This window comes from Bombina bombina, chromosome 1 (genome assembly GCF_027579735.1).
Source record: "Bombina bombina isolate aBomBom1 chromosome 1, aBomBom1.pri, whole genome shotgun sequence".
Taxonomy (NCBI): domain Eukaryota; kingdom Metazoa; phylum Chordata; class Amphibia; order Anura; family Bombinatoridae; genus Bombina; species Bombina bombina.
Genome location: NC_069499.1, coordinates 134,531,561 through 134,545,947, shown reverse-complemented (window position 1 = coordinate 134,545,947; position 14,387 = coordinate 134,531,561). Strand labels below are relative to the sequence as shown.

Here is a 14,387-nt window from a genome sequence, read left to right as displayed (position 1 = left end):
TTTTGTAGAGAAGCTGGAGTACCTTAGGGAAATGTTGGCTGGTATTGATACAATGGCCAATCCTAGACTGAAGAAATGGTAGATATTTTAGATCTATGTCAATTAATGTTTTTCCTGTGGGGTTTTTTGTTTTGTTTTTCTCTTCCCTTCTACCTCTCTCTCTCCCCTCTCCTCACCCCGCATCCGCCCAATTATTTGCACACGGACTCTTTAAGTAGTTCACCAGCGCCTAATTAGATTCAATGGTTCCTAACTTGAATTGTCTTTCCTGGAATGTAGGCGGGATTACTTCCCCAATTAAAAGAAAATCTATAATAAAATATCTAGGGAAATTTAAACCTGATATAGCTTTATTGCAAGAATTACATCTTAAACCCCTAGAGATTCCCAAACTTAAATCTAAATGGGTTGGGGAGGTGGTCGCCGCCCCTTTTGACTCAAGGAAAAGAGGGGTTGCTATACTTTTGAATAAAAACTTGGAGTATCAGATACTAAAAACTAAGATAGATGTGGAAGGTCGGTTCTTAATTTTGGAAATCTATATTAATAAAGTTAAATATATATTCTGTAATATTTATGGCCCTAATCAAGTCGACCAAGAGTTCTGGTCCGTTTTAACAGTTAAATTACACAACTACATAGGACAAAATCTAATTATTCCTGGAGATTTGAATTTATTAGCAAATGCTACTTTAGATAGCCTCAAAAAGAAGAAGTCTATAATCTCTAGGGATAGAAAAGTACGAATTTTACAAAAATTTTGCGCATATTTAGGTCTAGTTGATATATGGCGGGTTCAGAACTCGGATGGGCGCGCATATACATGCATGTCTCAAGTGTATCAAACGTTGTCTAGAATTGATTATTTTTTAATTTCAGACTCACTGCTTAAGTGGAAGTGGGAGGCTAAAAATAGAGGATATTATAATTTCGGACCATGCTGCCATATCATTGACTTGTAATTCTAACATAAACAATTTGAGTAAAAGTAATTATATTAATTTTCCTAAACATCTTAGTAATAATATTGCTTTTTACGGGGGGAGATTAAAAACTATATGTCATACTGGAAGAGGAAATGCGGGCATATAGGCAGGCAACTAGCTAATCAGGTTAAAAATGCTTATTGTGCCTATATAGATAATCCTGTAAAACGTCAATGGGATATGTATATGAGAGCGAAGGCACTTCGAGATATTCATATCAAACAAAATAGTGCTCAAGAAGATCTTAGACTAAAGGCATTATATGTTGGATACATCGGTAGATCGGCCAAATTTATAGCCAGGATTGCTAAAACCACTGCAAGGCAGGCTATTCCGGCAATTAAACAAGGTCAAAATAGATATACTAATCATGTAGATATAGAGAGAGTGTTCTTTGAGTTTTTTTCAAGAACTATATAAAGTAGAGCCATATAATACCTCGGAGAAAATAGAATTTTGAATAAAATTAAGATACCGAAACTTGCACCAGAAGCTTTGAATATCATTAACGCTGTGATCTCAGACGAGGAAATTTTATGTGCCATTAAGGAGTCCAAGTTAAATAAAGCAGCTGGGCCAGACGCGTTGCCCATAGAATTTTATAGAATCCTTCAAACTCAAACGTTACCCATTTTGAATAAAATATTTAATTTATACTTTTCAGCAAATACTAAGTGCTCACCATACTTGGCGGCGGCCAACATCTCGTTAATCCTGAAGAAGGATAAAGATCCTGAATTACCTAGCTCATATAGGTTTCAGTTCTGAATACTGATTACAAGATGTTGGCTGCCATTTTAGCCAATCGTCTGAAGCCATATATTGGAGACTTGATCCATGAAGATCAATCTGGATTTATGCCAGGGCAAAACCCGGTAAGAAACATGAGGAAAGTTCTAGTTCTTATAGAATCCATTTGGAATAAATACAGGAGTATGGGATCTCACGCGATACGATTAAGCTATACTAACGGTCGATGCCGAGAAGGCTTTCGACCGGATAGGATGGGACCATCTGTTTTTTTCCTTAGGACAATTTGGGTTCTTTGGACATTTTAGTAATTATTTTAGATTGATTTATAGTTCTCCCACATCAGCAATTATTATTAACAATACGATTTCACAATGCTTTACCTTAAAGAGAGGGACTAGACAGGGATGTCCGCTCTCCCCTTTGCTTTTTAATATCTGTTTAGAACCTCTGGCATTATTACTGCGTCAGGAATTAGACGGTATTTTGTTGGCGGGTGACAAAATGGTCTTGCTGTTATATGCAGACGAGCTATTATTATTTCTGTCTAATGTTAGAGAGTCACTCCCAATATTTCAGAACATTATTACTCAATTTGGAGCAATTTCGGAGTATAAGGTTAATATTCTGAAATCAGAGTTGTTATGGTTATATAGAAACCCGACGTTTAGAACTATTCATCCTTTTTCGGAAGTATCCCAAATTACATACCTCGGCCTGAGACTTACCAAAAATCCAGAGGAATGGTACGGGTTGAACTATACACAATGTTTGCAACACTGTATGAGGAAACTCGAGGAGTGGGCTTCCCTACCCATCTCACTATCGGCCCGTGCTGTTATGATTAAAACGATTATTTTTCCCAAATTTTTATATATCTTTCAAAATATTCCAACTATTATGCTTAGGAAAGATGTTCTCAAATATAATAAGGCATGCTCTAGATTCCTATGGAATAATACTAAACCACGTATTGCCTTGCATCGATTGATGAACTCACAGCTAACTGTTGGCTTAGCACTACCTAATATTCAGACATATAACTTAGTTATTTCTGCTAGATTCGCAATAGACTGGATAACTGAAAAAGATCAAATTTCCTCATTTAGCAGGGTGTCTAAATAAGTGGCACCCTTTCAATTAAAGGCGCTGATACACTGTCCCTTGACGGCACTTCCCTCAAACGTATTTTATTCATCCATGTTTAAAAATGTTATAGTAGCTTGGCAAAAAATGTGTGGCGAATTAGATTATGTTCCGTATGTTTCCAATTATTTACTTATATGTGGTAATCCTAATTTCAGTCCCAGAATGTCAAATAAGATTTTTAAAGTTTGGGAGAGTAAAGGGCTTAAATTCATGAGTCAAATTATAGGAACAGATGGTCATCCAATAGCATTTGCCGAATTATGCGGTAAGTTTGCCCTTACAGCACGTGAATTCTATGCGTTCCTTCAAGTCCGTCATTTTCTTTTGGAAATATCCACAAAGTGGTCCTTGGGCGAATTGCAAGACAGGATAACTAGCTACCTAAACAGACTCTGCTCAATCTCCCCAATATACTTATTATTAAACCAGAAAGCATCTAGGTTGCAAGTCAATGATATGGCAGCAAAATGGCAGAAGTGGTTCCGGGATATAAATGAACAGACTATTACTAGGAGTTTTAAAATAATTCAACAAGCATGGGTACCAACATCTTGGAGAGAATCCCACATTAAAGTTTGCCTCCAAAGTTATCTCACTCCAGGAATTTTGTCCAAGTGGTATAAAACCAAGGTGTTTTGTTCCAGATGCAGAGCTGCAGAAGCAGATATCTCCTACTGTTTTTGGCAATGCTCCAAAATTTCACAGTTTTGGCAAAAAATTAATTACTGGATGAATACAGCTCTGCATCTGGACCATAAATTTGAATCAATGGAAATGTTTTTTTTTGGTTAACTTTTTAGGTGTTGCGAAAAACCACAAGCTTATAAACATGATTATATTATGTGGGCGTAATCTTATTCTAAAGCACTGGAAAGCATCCTCAGCACCCAAGTTTGCCCACCTTAAAAACGCATTAATTACACAATATACGATGGAGCAATTTAATATGTCATATCCGTAAGGTGGTTGGTGGGGGAGTAGTGGGGGTAGGTACAGTATCTGTATAATGTTTTTTTTTTTTTTCTCTCTCTGTTTGGTTTGGTTTGCTTCGTTTTGTTTTGTTGTGTTGTGTTGGGTTTTGTTTTGTTTTGTTGTGTTTTGTCTTGATATATTTAGTATTCTGTTTTGTTTTGCTTCGCTGCATTGTGTTTATATTTGATCTTGTTTGATACTATGTGGTGGTTTGGTGATTTTGTGTTTTACGGTATATTTCTGTTGTGTTTTAGTGCGTTATATAAACGGGTGTATTAATATACTATAAAAATGTTGGTTAAATATGCAGATTGAATATTAATTTTGATAGTTAAGCTAGGATGGATTTACATAAATGGGTTTGTTATTCCTGTTACCTAGATATTTATAAGTAAGATGGAATTCTATGATTAAGGTCATTACTGTACAACCGTCAATCTGTATTAACATATGTTTTTTACTATAAATTTACTATAAAGATTTAAAAAATCTTGCACTGGGCTTGTCTCTCCTTCGCATACAAAAATACAGGGAATGCCCAGATCATTTTAGATTATCTCACCTGAGAGGAGCTTTAGATCATCAGGCCCTAAGTCTGAATTCCAAATGGAGTAGTAGATTTTTTTCCCCTCACAAATTTCAGTTACGTCCATTTCTCTTGTCCACTGTATCATGTGTCAGCCATCAGCCTATCATAAAATGCATATACATACAGTGGGGCAAAAAAGTATTTAGTCAGCCACCAATTGTGAAAGTTCTCCCACTTAAGAAGATGAGAGAGGCCTGTAATTTTCATCATAGGTATACCTCAACTATGAGAGACAAAATGTGGAAACAAATCCAGACAATCACATTGTCTGATTTGGAAAGAATTTGTTTGCATATTATGGTGGAAAATAAGTATTTGGTCACCTACAAACAAACAAGATTTTTGGCTCTCACAGACCTGTATCTTACCTGTATTAATGGCACCTGTTTGAACTTGTTATCAGTATAAAAGATACCTGTCCACAACCTCAAACAGTCACACTCCAAACACCACTATAGTGAAGCCCAAAGAGCTGTTGAAGGACACCAGAAACAAAATTGTAGACCTGCACCAGGCTGGGAAGACTGAATCTGCAATAGGCAAGCAGCTTGGTGTGAAGAAATCAACTGCGGGAGCAATAATTATCAGTGGTCTTGTATGTCTTCCATTTTCTAATCTCCCTCGATCTGGGGCTCCAGGCAAGATCTCACCCCGTGGGGTCAAAATGATCACAAGAACGGTGAGCAAACATCCCAGAACCACACGGGGGGACCTAGTGAATGACCTGCGGAGAGCTGGGACCAACGTAACAAAGGCTACCATCAGTAACACACTACGCCACCAGGGACTCAGATCCTGCAGTGCCAGACGTGTCCCCCTGCTTAAGCCAGTACATGTCCGGGCCCGTCTGAAGTATGCTAGAGAGCATTTGGATGATCCAGAAGCAGATTGGGAGAATGTCATATGGTCAGATGAAACCAAAGTAGAACTGTTTGGAAGAAACACAACTCGTCCTGTTTGGAGGAGAGAGAATGCTGAGTTGCAACCAAAGAACACCATACCTACTGTGAAGCATGGGGTTGGCAACATCATGCTTTGGGGCTGTTTCTCTGCAAAGGGAACAGGACGACTGATCCGTGTACATGAAAGAATGAATAGGGCCATGTATTGTGAGATTTTGAGTGCAAACCTCCTTCCATCAGCAAGGGCATTGAAGATGAAACGTGGCTGGGTCTTTCAGCATGACAATGATCCCAAACACACCGCCCGGGCAACGAAGGAGTGGCTTCGTAAGAAGCATTTCAAGGTCTCCAGATCTCAACCCCATAGAAAACCTTTGAAGGGAGTTGAAAGTCCGTGTTGCCCAGCGACAGCCCCAAAACATCACTGCTCTAGAGGAGATCTGCATGCAGGAATGGGCCAACATACCAGCAACAGTGTGTGACAACCTTGTGAAGGCTTACAGAAAACGTTTGACCTCTGTCATTGCCATCAAAGGATATATATCAAAGTATTGAAATGAACTTTTGATATTGACCAAATACTTATTTTCCACCATAATTTGCTAATAAATTATTTCCAAATCAGACAATGTGATTGTCTGGATTTGTTTCCACATTTTGTCTCTCATAGTTGAGGTATACCTATGATGAAAATTACAGGCCTCTCTCATTTTCTTAAGTGGGCGAACTTGCACAATTGGTGGCTGACTAAATACTTTTTTGCCCCACTGTATCTACTATGAACTCTTGCACATATTCAGTCCCATCTAATCAGCACCCTAGCCACACGGCAGCCTGGTAACGTCTTTTCTTTTTTCTTCTTGTTAATGCCGTGTGGCTTTGGTGCCAATTGGATTAGAGGTGAAAACATCACTTCAGGAAAAAAAACTATGAATGGAGTGGGCAGGTGGAGCCAGGTTAAGAAATAAAAACATCAAAGAGAATAGAAGGTATTTGCCATTATAGTACATACATTTAGATTGAGAATTATACACAAAATACTACACAGATTTGGAATTTGGCTTTATGATTTGTTGAATTTACCATCACTTTAAACTACTATGGAGACTTTCCAATATACTTGTATTTTTACATTTACTTTTGTTTTATCGGTAACCTCTATTGAAAAGCATATATGGGTAGGCTCTGGAAAAGCAATGCACTACTGGGAGCTAGCTGCTAATTGTTGACTACACACATCTGCCTGCCATCACTTGCTCACCAGATGTGTTCAGCTAGCTCCCAGTAGTGTATTGCATTTATAGAGCTGACTTCAACTATGTGGGTAACCCCTTTGTAGGCATTAAACACAGAGATATGCAAGCAAAAGTACAATAATAAAATGCCTAACAAATTACAGAAATGTCTTTTTACACATTTATGTCCCTTTAATAGTGTGTGCTAATTTACATATCTGATGTTGTCACATGATGTCCCTGAAAGAAACTCATTGTAATATTCATATTATCCCCTCGCGCTTTGTGTATGTCTTAATGAAAGATCATTTTAACACCAAGTATTGTTTAATATTTTACTTAAACTTTTGTAAAAATATAACTCTGTAATCATGGCGTCAATTTATATATAAAAAGGTAGTATTCTTAGTACTTTCTATAAATTAAACCATTTATCAGTTGCTTGGTTTTAGTATATATAGTACTTTTATATAAAGAAGCTGACTATAGTTATTTTTTTAAGGCTAGTTCAGCATTTTAGTGCTTACAAACCTACGGCAAATGTAAAGCTGTTGCTGATACATTATTTTCATTTTATAGTATAATTTTATTGATCGATAGGGACAGATTTATCAAATGGCATGTACCCCTATCAGCCTAAAAGTTAAAACTGATACTTATGAAGCAGCTGTTTAAACTGGTATTTGCTAAACCCTCTTTGCCACCTTGCTTTGGCGGATTAAAATCACCCAGGACTGATCTGGTGTGATTGACAAACCCTGCTTTCTTGCAATCGGCTGTGGATAAGTAGTGGGTGCTACACTCACGCAACAATAAGTATGTGGAACAAATGCTTCCCGCAATTTGTCCGCCTGTACAATGATAAATCTGATCCATAATGTGATATGGAGAACAAACCTCAAATAGTTGCAGATTTATCATGGTAGTGAACCAAGATCACAAATTTTGGGACACAAACATTCCCTGTATTAATCAATTCACAAAAAGCAGGGCTTGTCAATCGCTCAGGTCAGATCAGTCCGGGATGATTTTAATCTGCCAACTTTAAAGGGACATTATACACTAGATTTTTCTTTGCATAAATGTTTTGTACATGATCCATTTATATGTTTGTTTGTTTTTTTTAATGTATAGTTTTGCTTATCTTTAAATAGCATTGCTCTGATTTTCAAACTCCTAACCAAGCCCCACATTTTTAGGAGAATACTGATGTATACCTACTCCAGCTTGCTCATGTTTGTGTAAAGAATCTTTTCATATGCAAAGGAAGGGGGAGGGGTGTCAGCCATTTCCCACTTGCAGTGGGTGTTGCAGAAACCTTTTTAACAGAGCTAAACTGTGAGCTTCTAAGTAAGTTTTTAAAACGTTTTTATACTACATTTTTAGATCAGTATCTGTGCATCTTATTCTTTATAGTAGTGTCTATTACATGCAGTTATATGAAAATTGGTGTATACTGTCCCTTTAAAGGGACATTAAAGTGTCAGTAACCTTAAAAATAATGTTATATAATTCTGCACATAGTGCAGAATTATATAACATTACATTAGCCATAACACTAAGCGCAGCTCGCTCCTGCTGTCAGACAGTGTTAGTCTTATGGCGCGGTCGGGCCGGGCTGTGACTATACAGCTGGCCTGATGCGCTGTGTGAATAAAACAGACCCGCTCAGAAGAGCACAGAGAGCAGGTCTGTAAAACAGCCGTTTTTTAAAAAAAAAATCAAAGGGAATATTACGTTTTACAAAGTTTGGCTAATATAATGATATATAATGCTGCACTATGTGCAGAATTATGTAACATTATTTTTAAGGTTTACTGTCCCTTTAAACCTAATTTTTTTTTCATGATTCAGATAGATCATACAATTTTAAACAACTTTCCAATTTATTTCTGTTGATTTGCTTCGTTCTTTTTATATCCTTTGATGAAGGAGCAGCAATGCAGTACTGGGAGCTAGCTGAAAGCCAATGACAAGAGGCATATAAGTGCAGCCACCAATCAGTAGCATTTGAGCCTACCTATATTTTCTAGTTGCTGCTTCATAAATATCAGTTGTAGTAGAGCCTGGCTTATCTGCCCCATAACTTGTCACACTCTCAATGTGACTTGACAAACATTGCTAAACACTCTATTGTGTGACTTGACAGCTATGATATCTGAATTGTATTGCAAAGGATTATTCATATTCCAAAGAAAAAGTTGAACAGGGGAGATTTTGATTTCCAAGTCCATCTATTATACGGCACAGAGTAAACCGTGGTTGACGGTGTCTATTTGCTACGCTGTATATCACATAAACCACAAGAGACTGCTTAGCCTCTTACCATTATCAGAGGTCAGCGTCCCTTCAAGTGTATTCATGCCTTACACACGTCACATCTCCATCTCGCCTCCGGGTATCTCTGTGTCACGCTACTTCCTGCATTATTAATGTCCCAGGGCTAAGCACACCGCACACATACGGATACAGCCCTGTCAGTAGCCTCCAGTCTATGCCCCTACACCTTCCCTTACATCACCGCCTTCAGACCGCTAACCAAAACCTGAATATAGGGCTATCTAGGTAGCCCGAACAGCCTGCCCTCACCATAATATCCTACCTATACCCGCGCGTCCAATCAAAATTAAAAGAAAGACAGCGGGGGCGGTATACCAGCCCAGACAAAGAAGTGACAGACGTCTCCAATAACCAATAAATTATACGTTTTTCTCATAGCCAACAAATAAGCAACTAAGACCCATGGATCCGATTGGAGGGCGGGTTCTTACCGTACAGCTAGTTTATAATTGACAGCAGGCGCGGCTTATAGGAACCAGAACGAGAAGGTGGGCTGGGCGTTTGATGACCAATCAGCGTACTCTGTGATGAGTTGCAAGCGCCTCAAATGGTTTGGCTCAGCTGATCTCTTCCAGCGGAGTTGTTTTGAACAGATAGAACTGCAGTAGGAGGAGGATAGAGAAAAAAGGGGACAGAGTGATTGAGAGTATGAGGGGAAAATAACAGAGCTCCCCTTTGTTATAACTCGATGTTGTTTTAATGAGCTGTCGGTTTGTTTTTAAAAGTGTATTTTTCATTAGTATTATTTCTCTTTTTAATTTTCTTAGGGGCTTCCTCTGCCCGGTGGTTAGGATTACCGCCTCCTTTATTTAAATGTTATTAGCTCCTCTAATATTTAGCTGAGGAATCAGTAAATTTAAGGATAAAAACATGAAATCTGCAATTCCCTGGTCTGTAGAGCTGGCATTAACTGTCTTTTATACGGTGCTTTGTTCTGCTCTCTTCTTGTTGATCTATTTGCAGCTGTGGTTGCTTTTACATTACAAACAAAAGAGGCTCAGCCACCAAACCCTTGTCCTGTTTATCTGCCTGCTCTGGGTGGGCTTCAGGACAGTCCTGTTTTCTTTTTACCTAAAAAACTGTGCTCAAGCCAATGACTTGCAACCTTTTCCACACTGGGTCCTCTATTGCTTCCCAGTTTCTTTGCAGTTCTTCACTTTGTGTCTCCTTAATCTATATTTTTCACAGGTAAGTTTCTTATACTGTTTCTTCCCCACCTTCTTGTTTTAGTATTTCTTTTTTTTCTTAAACTTATTTCATTTTTTGTTGTTGTTAGTGTTACTGGAACCAACGTTGCAATTATCCTTTCTGCAATGTGTTGCAGCTTTCTCTGATAGTCAGGGGTTAATGGTTTGCATTTGGTGGTGTCTATTGCAAGTGGTTGGGGGGGTTAGGGTATGGTGGACATGACAAGTAACAAATTCAGTGTCAGTGCTGTTGGACCTCTGCCAGTCATTACGTCACCAGCTGGCTCTGCTTTGCTATTGTTAGTGCGTTTCAGCAGCAGTTAAATGTCTTCCTCTTCTATCACTTCTGAGTAGTCCAGGTGCTATCACCCAAGCTTCACATTCTTCTAAAATCTACTTGACTCTGCTTATTACTTGCACCTATTTGGGCAATATCCACTGCAAACAGATCTCTTACAATATTTGATACTGTACTACAATAGGCTACATATTAAACTTGTTAATGTACTTTTTATTCATATTTTCAAATTATGCACCACAATTAAATATATTCTTCTACAAAATTAATGCAACATAGCTAGAACTATGTAAAGTACAGGGTCACAATAAAACTCTCAGCTGCATTTGTTTCCTTAGCTATGGATTAGTAACAAACACTGGATGGTAGACTGTATTTTGTAAGCAAAAATAAAACCTGCTTGGTGGCTTATTTCTATTAAAAGTTAATTGTCTTTGTGCAGTCAAGAAATGATTTAAAGCTAATGTACCCCTCACATGCCTTTTTGAACTTTTAAACAATATCATATGATCATCTTTAGGGGTTTACATTTACTCTGAGACTAGAGGATTATAATACAGTTCTATATGTTCATTATTAAGATGTAAAACTAACAGATTTGTTGCATATTTTTATTCTCCCATAAGGTTATTTTTAAAGCAAGGTGTTCCCCTGAATTGAACAAATACAAGTAAGTAATATTAAATACATTGTGCTTTTAAAAATGTTTTCTTTTTTTAGCAGCAATTAAAACACAGTGATTTACTTTTGATATCGTTGACTGGTTTAGAAGAAATAAATGTGCCTCACAAAAGGTTTTCATAAAATAATTAGCTTGCATTCTAAGGCAATAATAAAATGCCCTAATTGTTGCAAGCGTTTGTCATTACATTAATGCTTGTTGTTAATGAGATTAAACACTGTTAATCTCACTCAATAGACATCCAGCAGAGTTGGCCCTAAGCACAAGACAGCCAGTGATTGGTGGCTATGTACATATTCTTACTGATTTAGTGGCCTTGTCCCGCTCTCTGGAGCAATAACGCACTGCCGCTCCTGATCATGGCTGCTACTGTGTGTAACCCCTTTGCTGGAGGTAGAGATAGTAATAAAGGTGGTGATTCGGAAAGAGCATGTAGTTTTAAGAGACATTTCAATTTACCTCCAGTATCAAATTTTGCACAGTCTTTTTATATGCACACTTTCTGAGTCACCAGCTCCTACTGAGCATGTGCACAAGTTCAGAGTGTACGTATACTAGCCTGTGATTGGCTGAAGGCTGTCATATCATACAGGGGACTTCAAATGGGGGAGAAAAAAATAAACTGCTTATTGGAAATTCAGTTTAAGTGTTGTTGCATTGTCTTTATTATGCACTTGTTAATTATGCAATTCTACTGTCTTTAATAAACCTTTCTAACAAATTTGCATGCTTTTATTGAACTAGCACATCCTTTTAAAAAAGGACATTAGACTCCTCCTTGCTTTTGTATATAAAAGAGCATTTTGTCTCACACTCCCTTGAGTGGCTAAAAAGCAAATTCTGTAACCTGCATATGCTGCAAATCAAATTGCTGGTTTAGGCCATTTGCAGAATTTTTAAAACCTAGGTTATAAATTTGTTTTGTTTTTTTTGGCCTCTGTAGGGAGCATGAAACAAAGCTCAATTTTTAAACAAAAGCAAAGCAAACAATTCTTTGTCATCTATATGTAGAACTATTATATGGTAGTTATCAAATGGTGAAGTCCAAATATACCCCCCCCCTTTTTTTTTTTTTTTAATATTTCATCTGTGTCTATATAGGACTATTATCTTGTACATCAGAAGACTGAGTGAATATTCTATTGTGTTTTCTAGTGGGTTAGCTATTATAGCTGATATAGGAAATAGTTGTTTTGCTTATTCAGTTTCATGCTGAGCTGAAATAACTTTGTTATCCATCTGAGCATCCTTTATCTTCATATAACCGTTTTTAGCTTTGAAGCGATTTATTTACACAATCTTAGATTTAGGGGTTAGAGTTATTTAGTCTCATGTTTTGTGTGGTGGGTTTCCCAAATCCTTATTGTTTAGTTGTGATTGTTTTTCATAGAGATGTTTCCTCTTCGTAGCTGGCAGCAATATTTAGACTGGATTAATGTACATTTCCCCCCTCTCCTTTTTATAGGATTCCTCTGCGCCTGGGATTTTTATTTACAAGCATTGCTTTCCTAATAGTGAACTTGTCTTGTGTACTTATCGTTCGTAACAAGTCTGAAGACCAGCACAAGTGGATCACGATCACTAGAATTATTGTTAATGAATGTCTCTTTTTTGCTTGTTCTGTTACACTGGCCAACAGCACCTACAAAATATCAACTATGTCTTCTGCATATGTCTATCTTGAGTCCAAGGTGAGGAAAAAAAATCCAGTATCCTACAGTAATTAGAAATACTTCATCATTTTATTCCAGCTTTGTAATACGTATGTACAATGTATAACTTGGCATGTGTCTCTTTACCAGGGCACATCTGGGCACCAAGCAGTCGTCATTGGCTCAGTAATCAGTGTGCTCTATATTCTAAGAGCTTGCTATAATCTGGTAGTAATTTCCACATCAGAAAGCGAAACCAGTCCATTTAGCTATGGATGGAATGGGCCGACTGATCATGTGAGTACAAGAAGATTATATAAAATAAAATGTGGGTAACATAAGTATATATTATCTGAGCAATAAAAATCTATATAATCTTATGATTGTGCAGGCTCTGATAAGTACACACTGATTTCCTCTTAAAGGGACACAAACCCAAATTTTCTTTCACGATTCAGAGCATGCAACTTTCTAATTTACTTCTATTAAAAAAAATCTTTGTCCTCTTTCTATCTTTATTTGAAAAAGCAGAAATGTAAGCATAGGAGCCAGCCCATGTTTTTGCTTAAAATTGCATGCTCTGAATCATGAAATAAAAAAAAAAATGTGAGTTTTGTATCCCTTTAAATAACCCAAAGTTCCATATAGTGTTTGTATCTTAGCTGGTTTAATGTATAGTTGTGTTGAAACAACCATCTCTGCAAGTAATTCTAATATTTCACAAATGAAAGGTATATTCTAACTGAAAAATATGCTCTAATTTGTTAAAGGGACAGTCTACACCAGTGTTTTGTGTGTGTGTTTTGTTTTTTGTTTTTTTGTGTTTTGTTTAAAACGATAGGTAATCCCTTTTATAACCCATTCCTCCAATTTTGCATAACCAACCTGTTTATATTAAAATACTTTTTACCTTTGTGATTACCTTGTCAAAAGAACTAAAATAAGGGGGCAGTCTGCAGAGGCTTATATACAGACATGCCTTTTAGCCAATCAGTGCTGACTCCTAGGTAACTCCACTTGCATCAGCACAATGTTATCTATATGGCACATGAACTAACACCCTCTAGCTGTGGGAAACTGTCAAAATGCCCTGAGCTAAGAGGCCGCCTTCATGGGCTAAGCAATTAGCATATGAGCCTACCTAGATTTAGCTTTTAATAAAGCTCGTCCAACTAGTAGGAAAATTGCCATTAAGAATGTTTAATTGGAAGAAAATAGATTGCTTGAATGGAAAAACCATTTGTTTTTGTATTCCCGTTGGCATTATTTGAATAACTCTGGTCCATTTGGCAAAAAAAAAATTCTATCTGTTTTTCGTTTCAGATCAATATATTATATTGGTCTATTATTATTTGTGTTTCTATACGCTTGGAAAACTCGGCCATACTAGGGGCTGCAGAAGCTTTCCATTTTTCTAAAATTAATATCCGCCCAATCATAATAGCAGTGTTAATTAAGTAAGTATTCCTATACTTTTCCCCGGGACTAACTAGAAAAATGATCTGTTGGGATTTTAATAATATCTGTGTGTCCAGAAATTTATTAAGCCAGAAATTAATTTTGGACCAGAACTGCCTGATCTTTGGACACCACAAGAAACAGTGGAGTAGATCCGCCCTATCTGAGCTGCATCTAGGACATAAAT

General features: G+C 37.2%; 2 protein-coding genes across 3 annotated transcripts in view; one reads left to right on the top strand and one right to left on the bottom strand.

Moving 5' to 3' along the window:
- The window catches only part of TXNDC16 (thioredoxin domain containing 16), a 381,032-nt gene extending 371,842 nt beyond the window's left edge, over positions 1–9,190 (bottom strand). For both annotated transcript variants that reach the window (XM_053697616.1, XM_053697617.1), the window contains exon 1: positions 8,910–9,190. The gene's annotated coding sequence lies outside the window, so the exon portion shown is untranslated. The remainder of the gene's footprint in view (positions 1–8,909) is intronic.
- A 266-nt stretch (positions 9,191–9,456) lies between these two features.
- Positions 9,457–14,387, top strand: part of GPR137C (G protein-coupled receptor 137C) — a 77,145-nt gene continuing 72,214 nt past the window's right edge. The window contains exons 1-4 of the mRNA XM_053697615.1: positions 9,457–10,111; positions 11,035–11,078; positions 12,556–12,781; positions 12,893–13,039. Coding sequence (XP_053553590.1) covers positions 9,794–10,111; positions 11,035–11,078; positions 12,556–12,781; positions 12,893–13,039 — 735 coding nt within the window. The 5' untranslated portion in view covers positions 9,457–9,793. The remainder of the gene's footprint in view (positions 10,112–11,034; positions 11,079–12,555; positions 12,782–12,892; positions 13,040–14,387) is intronic.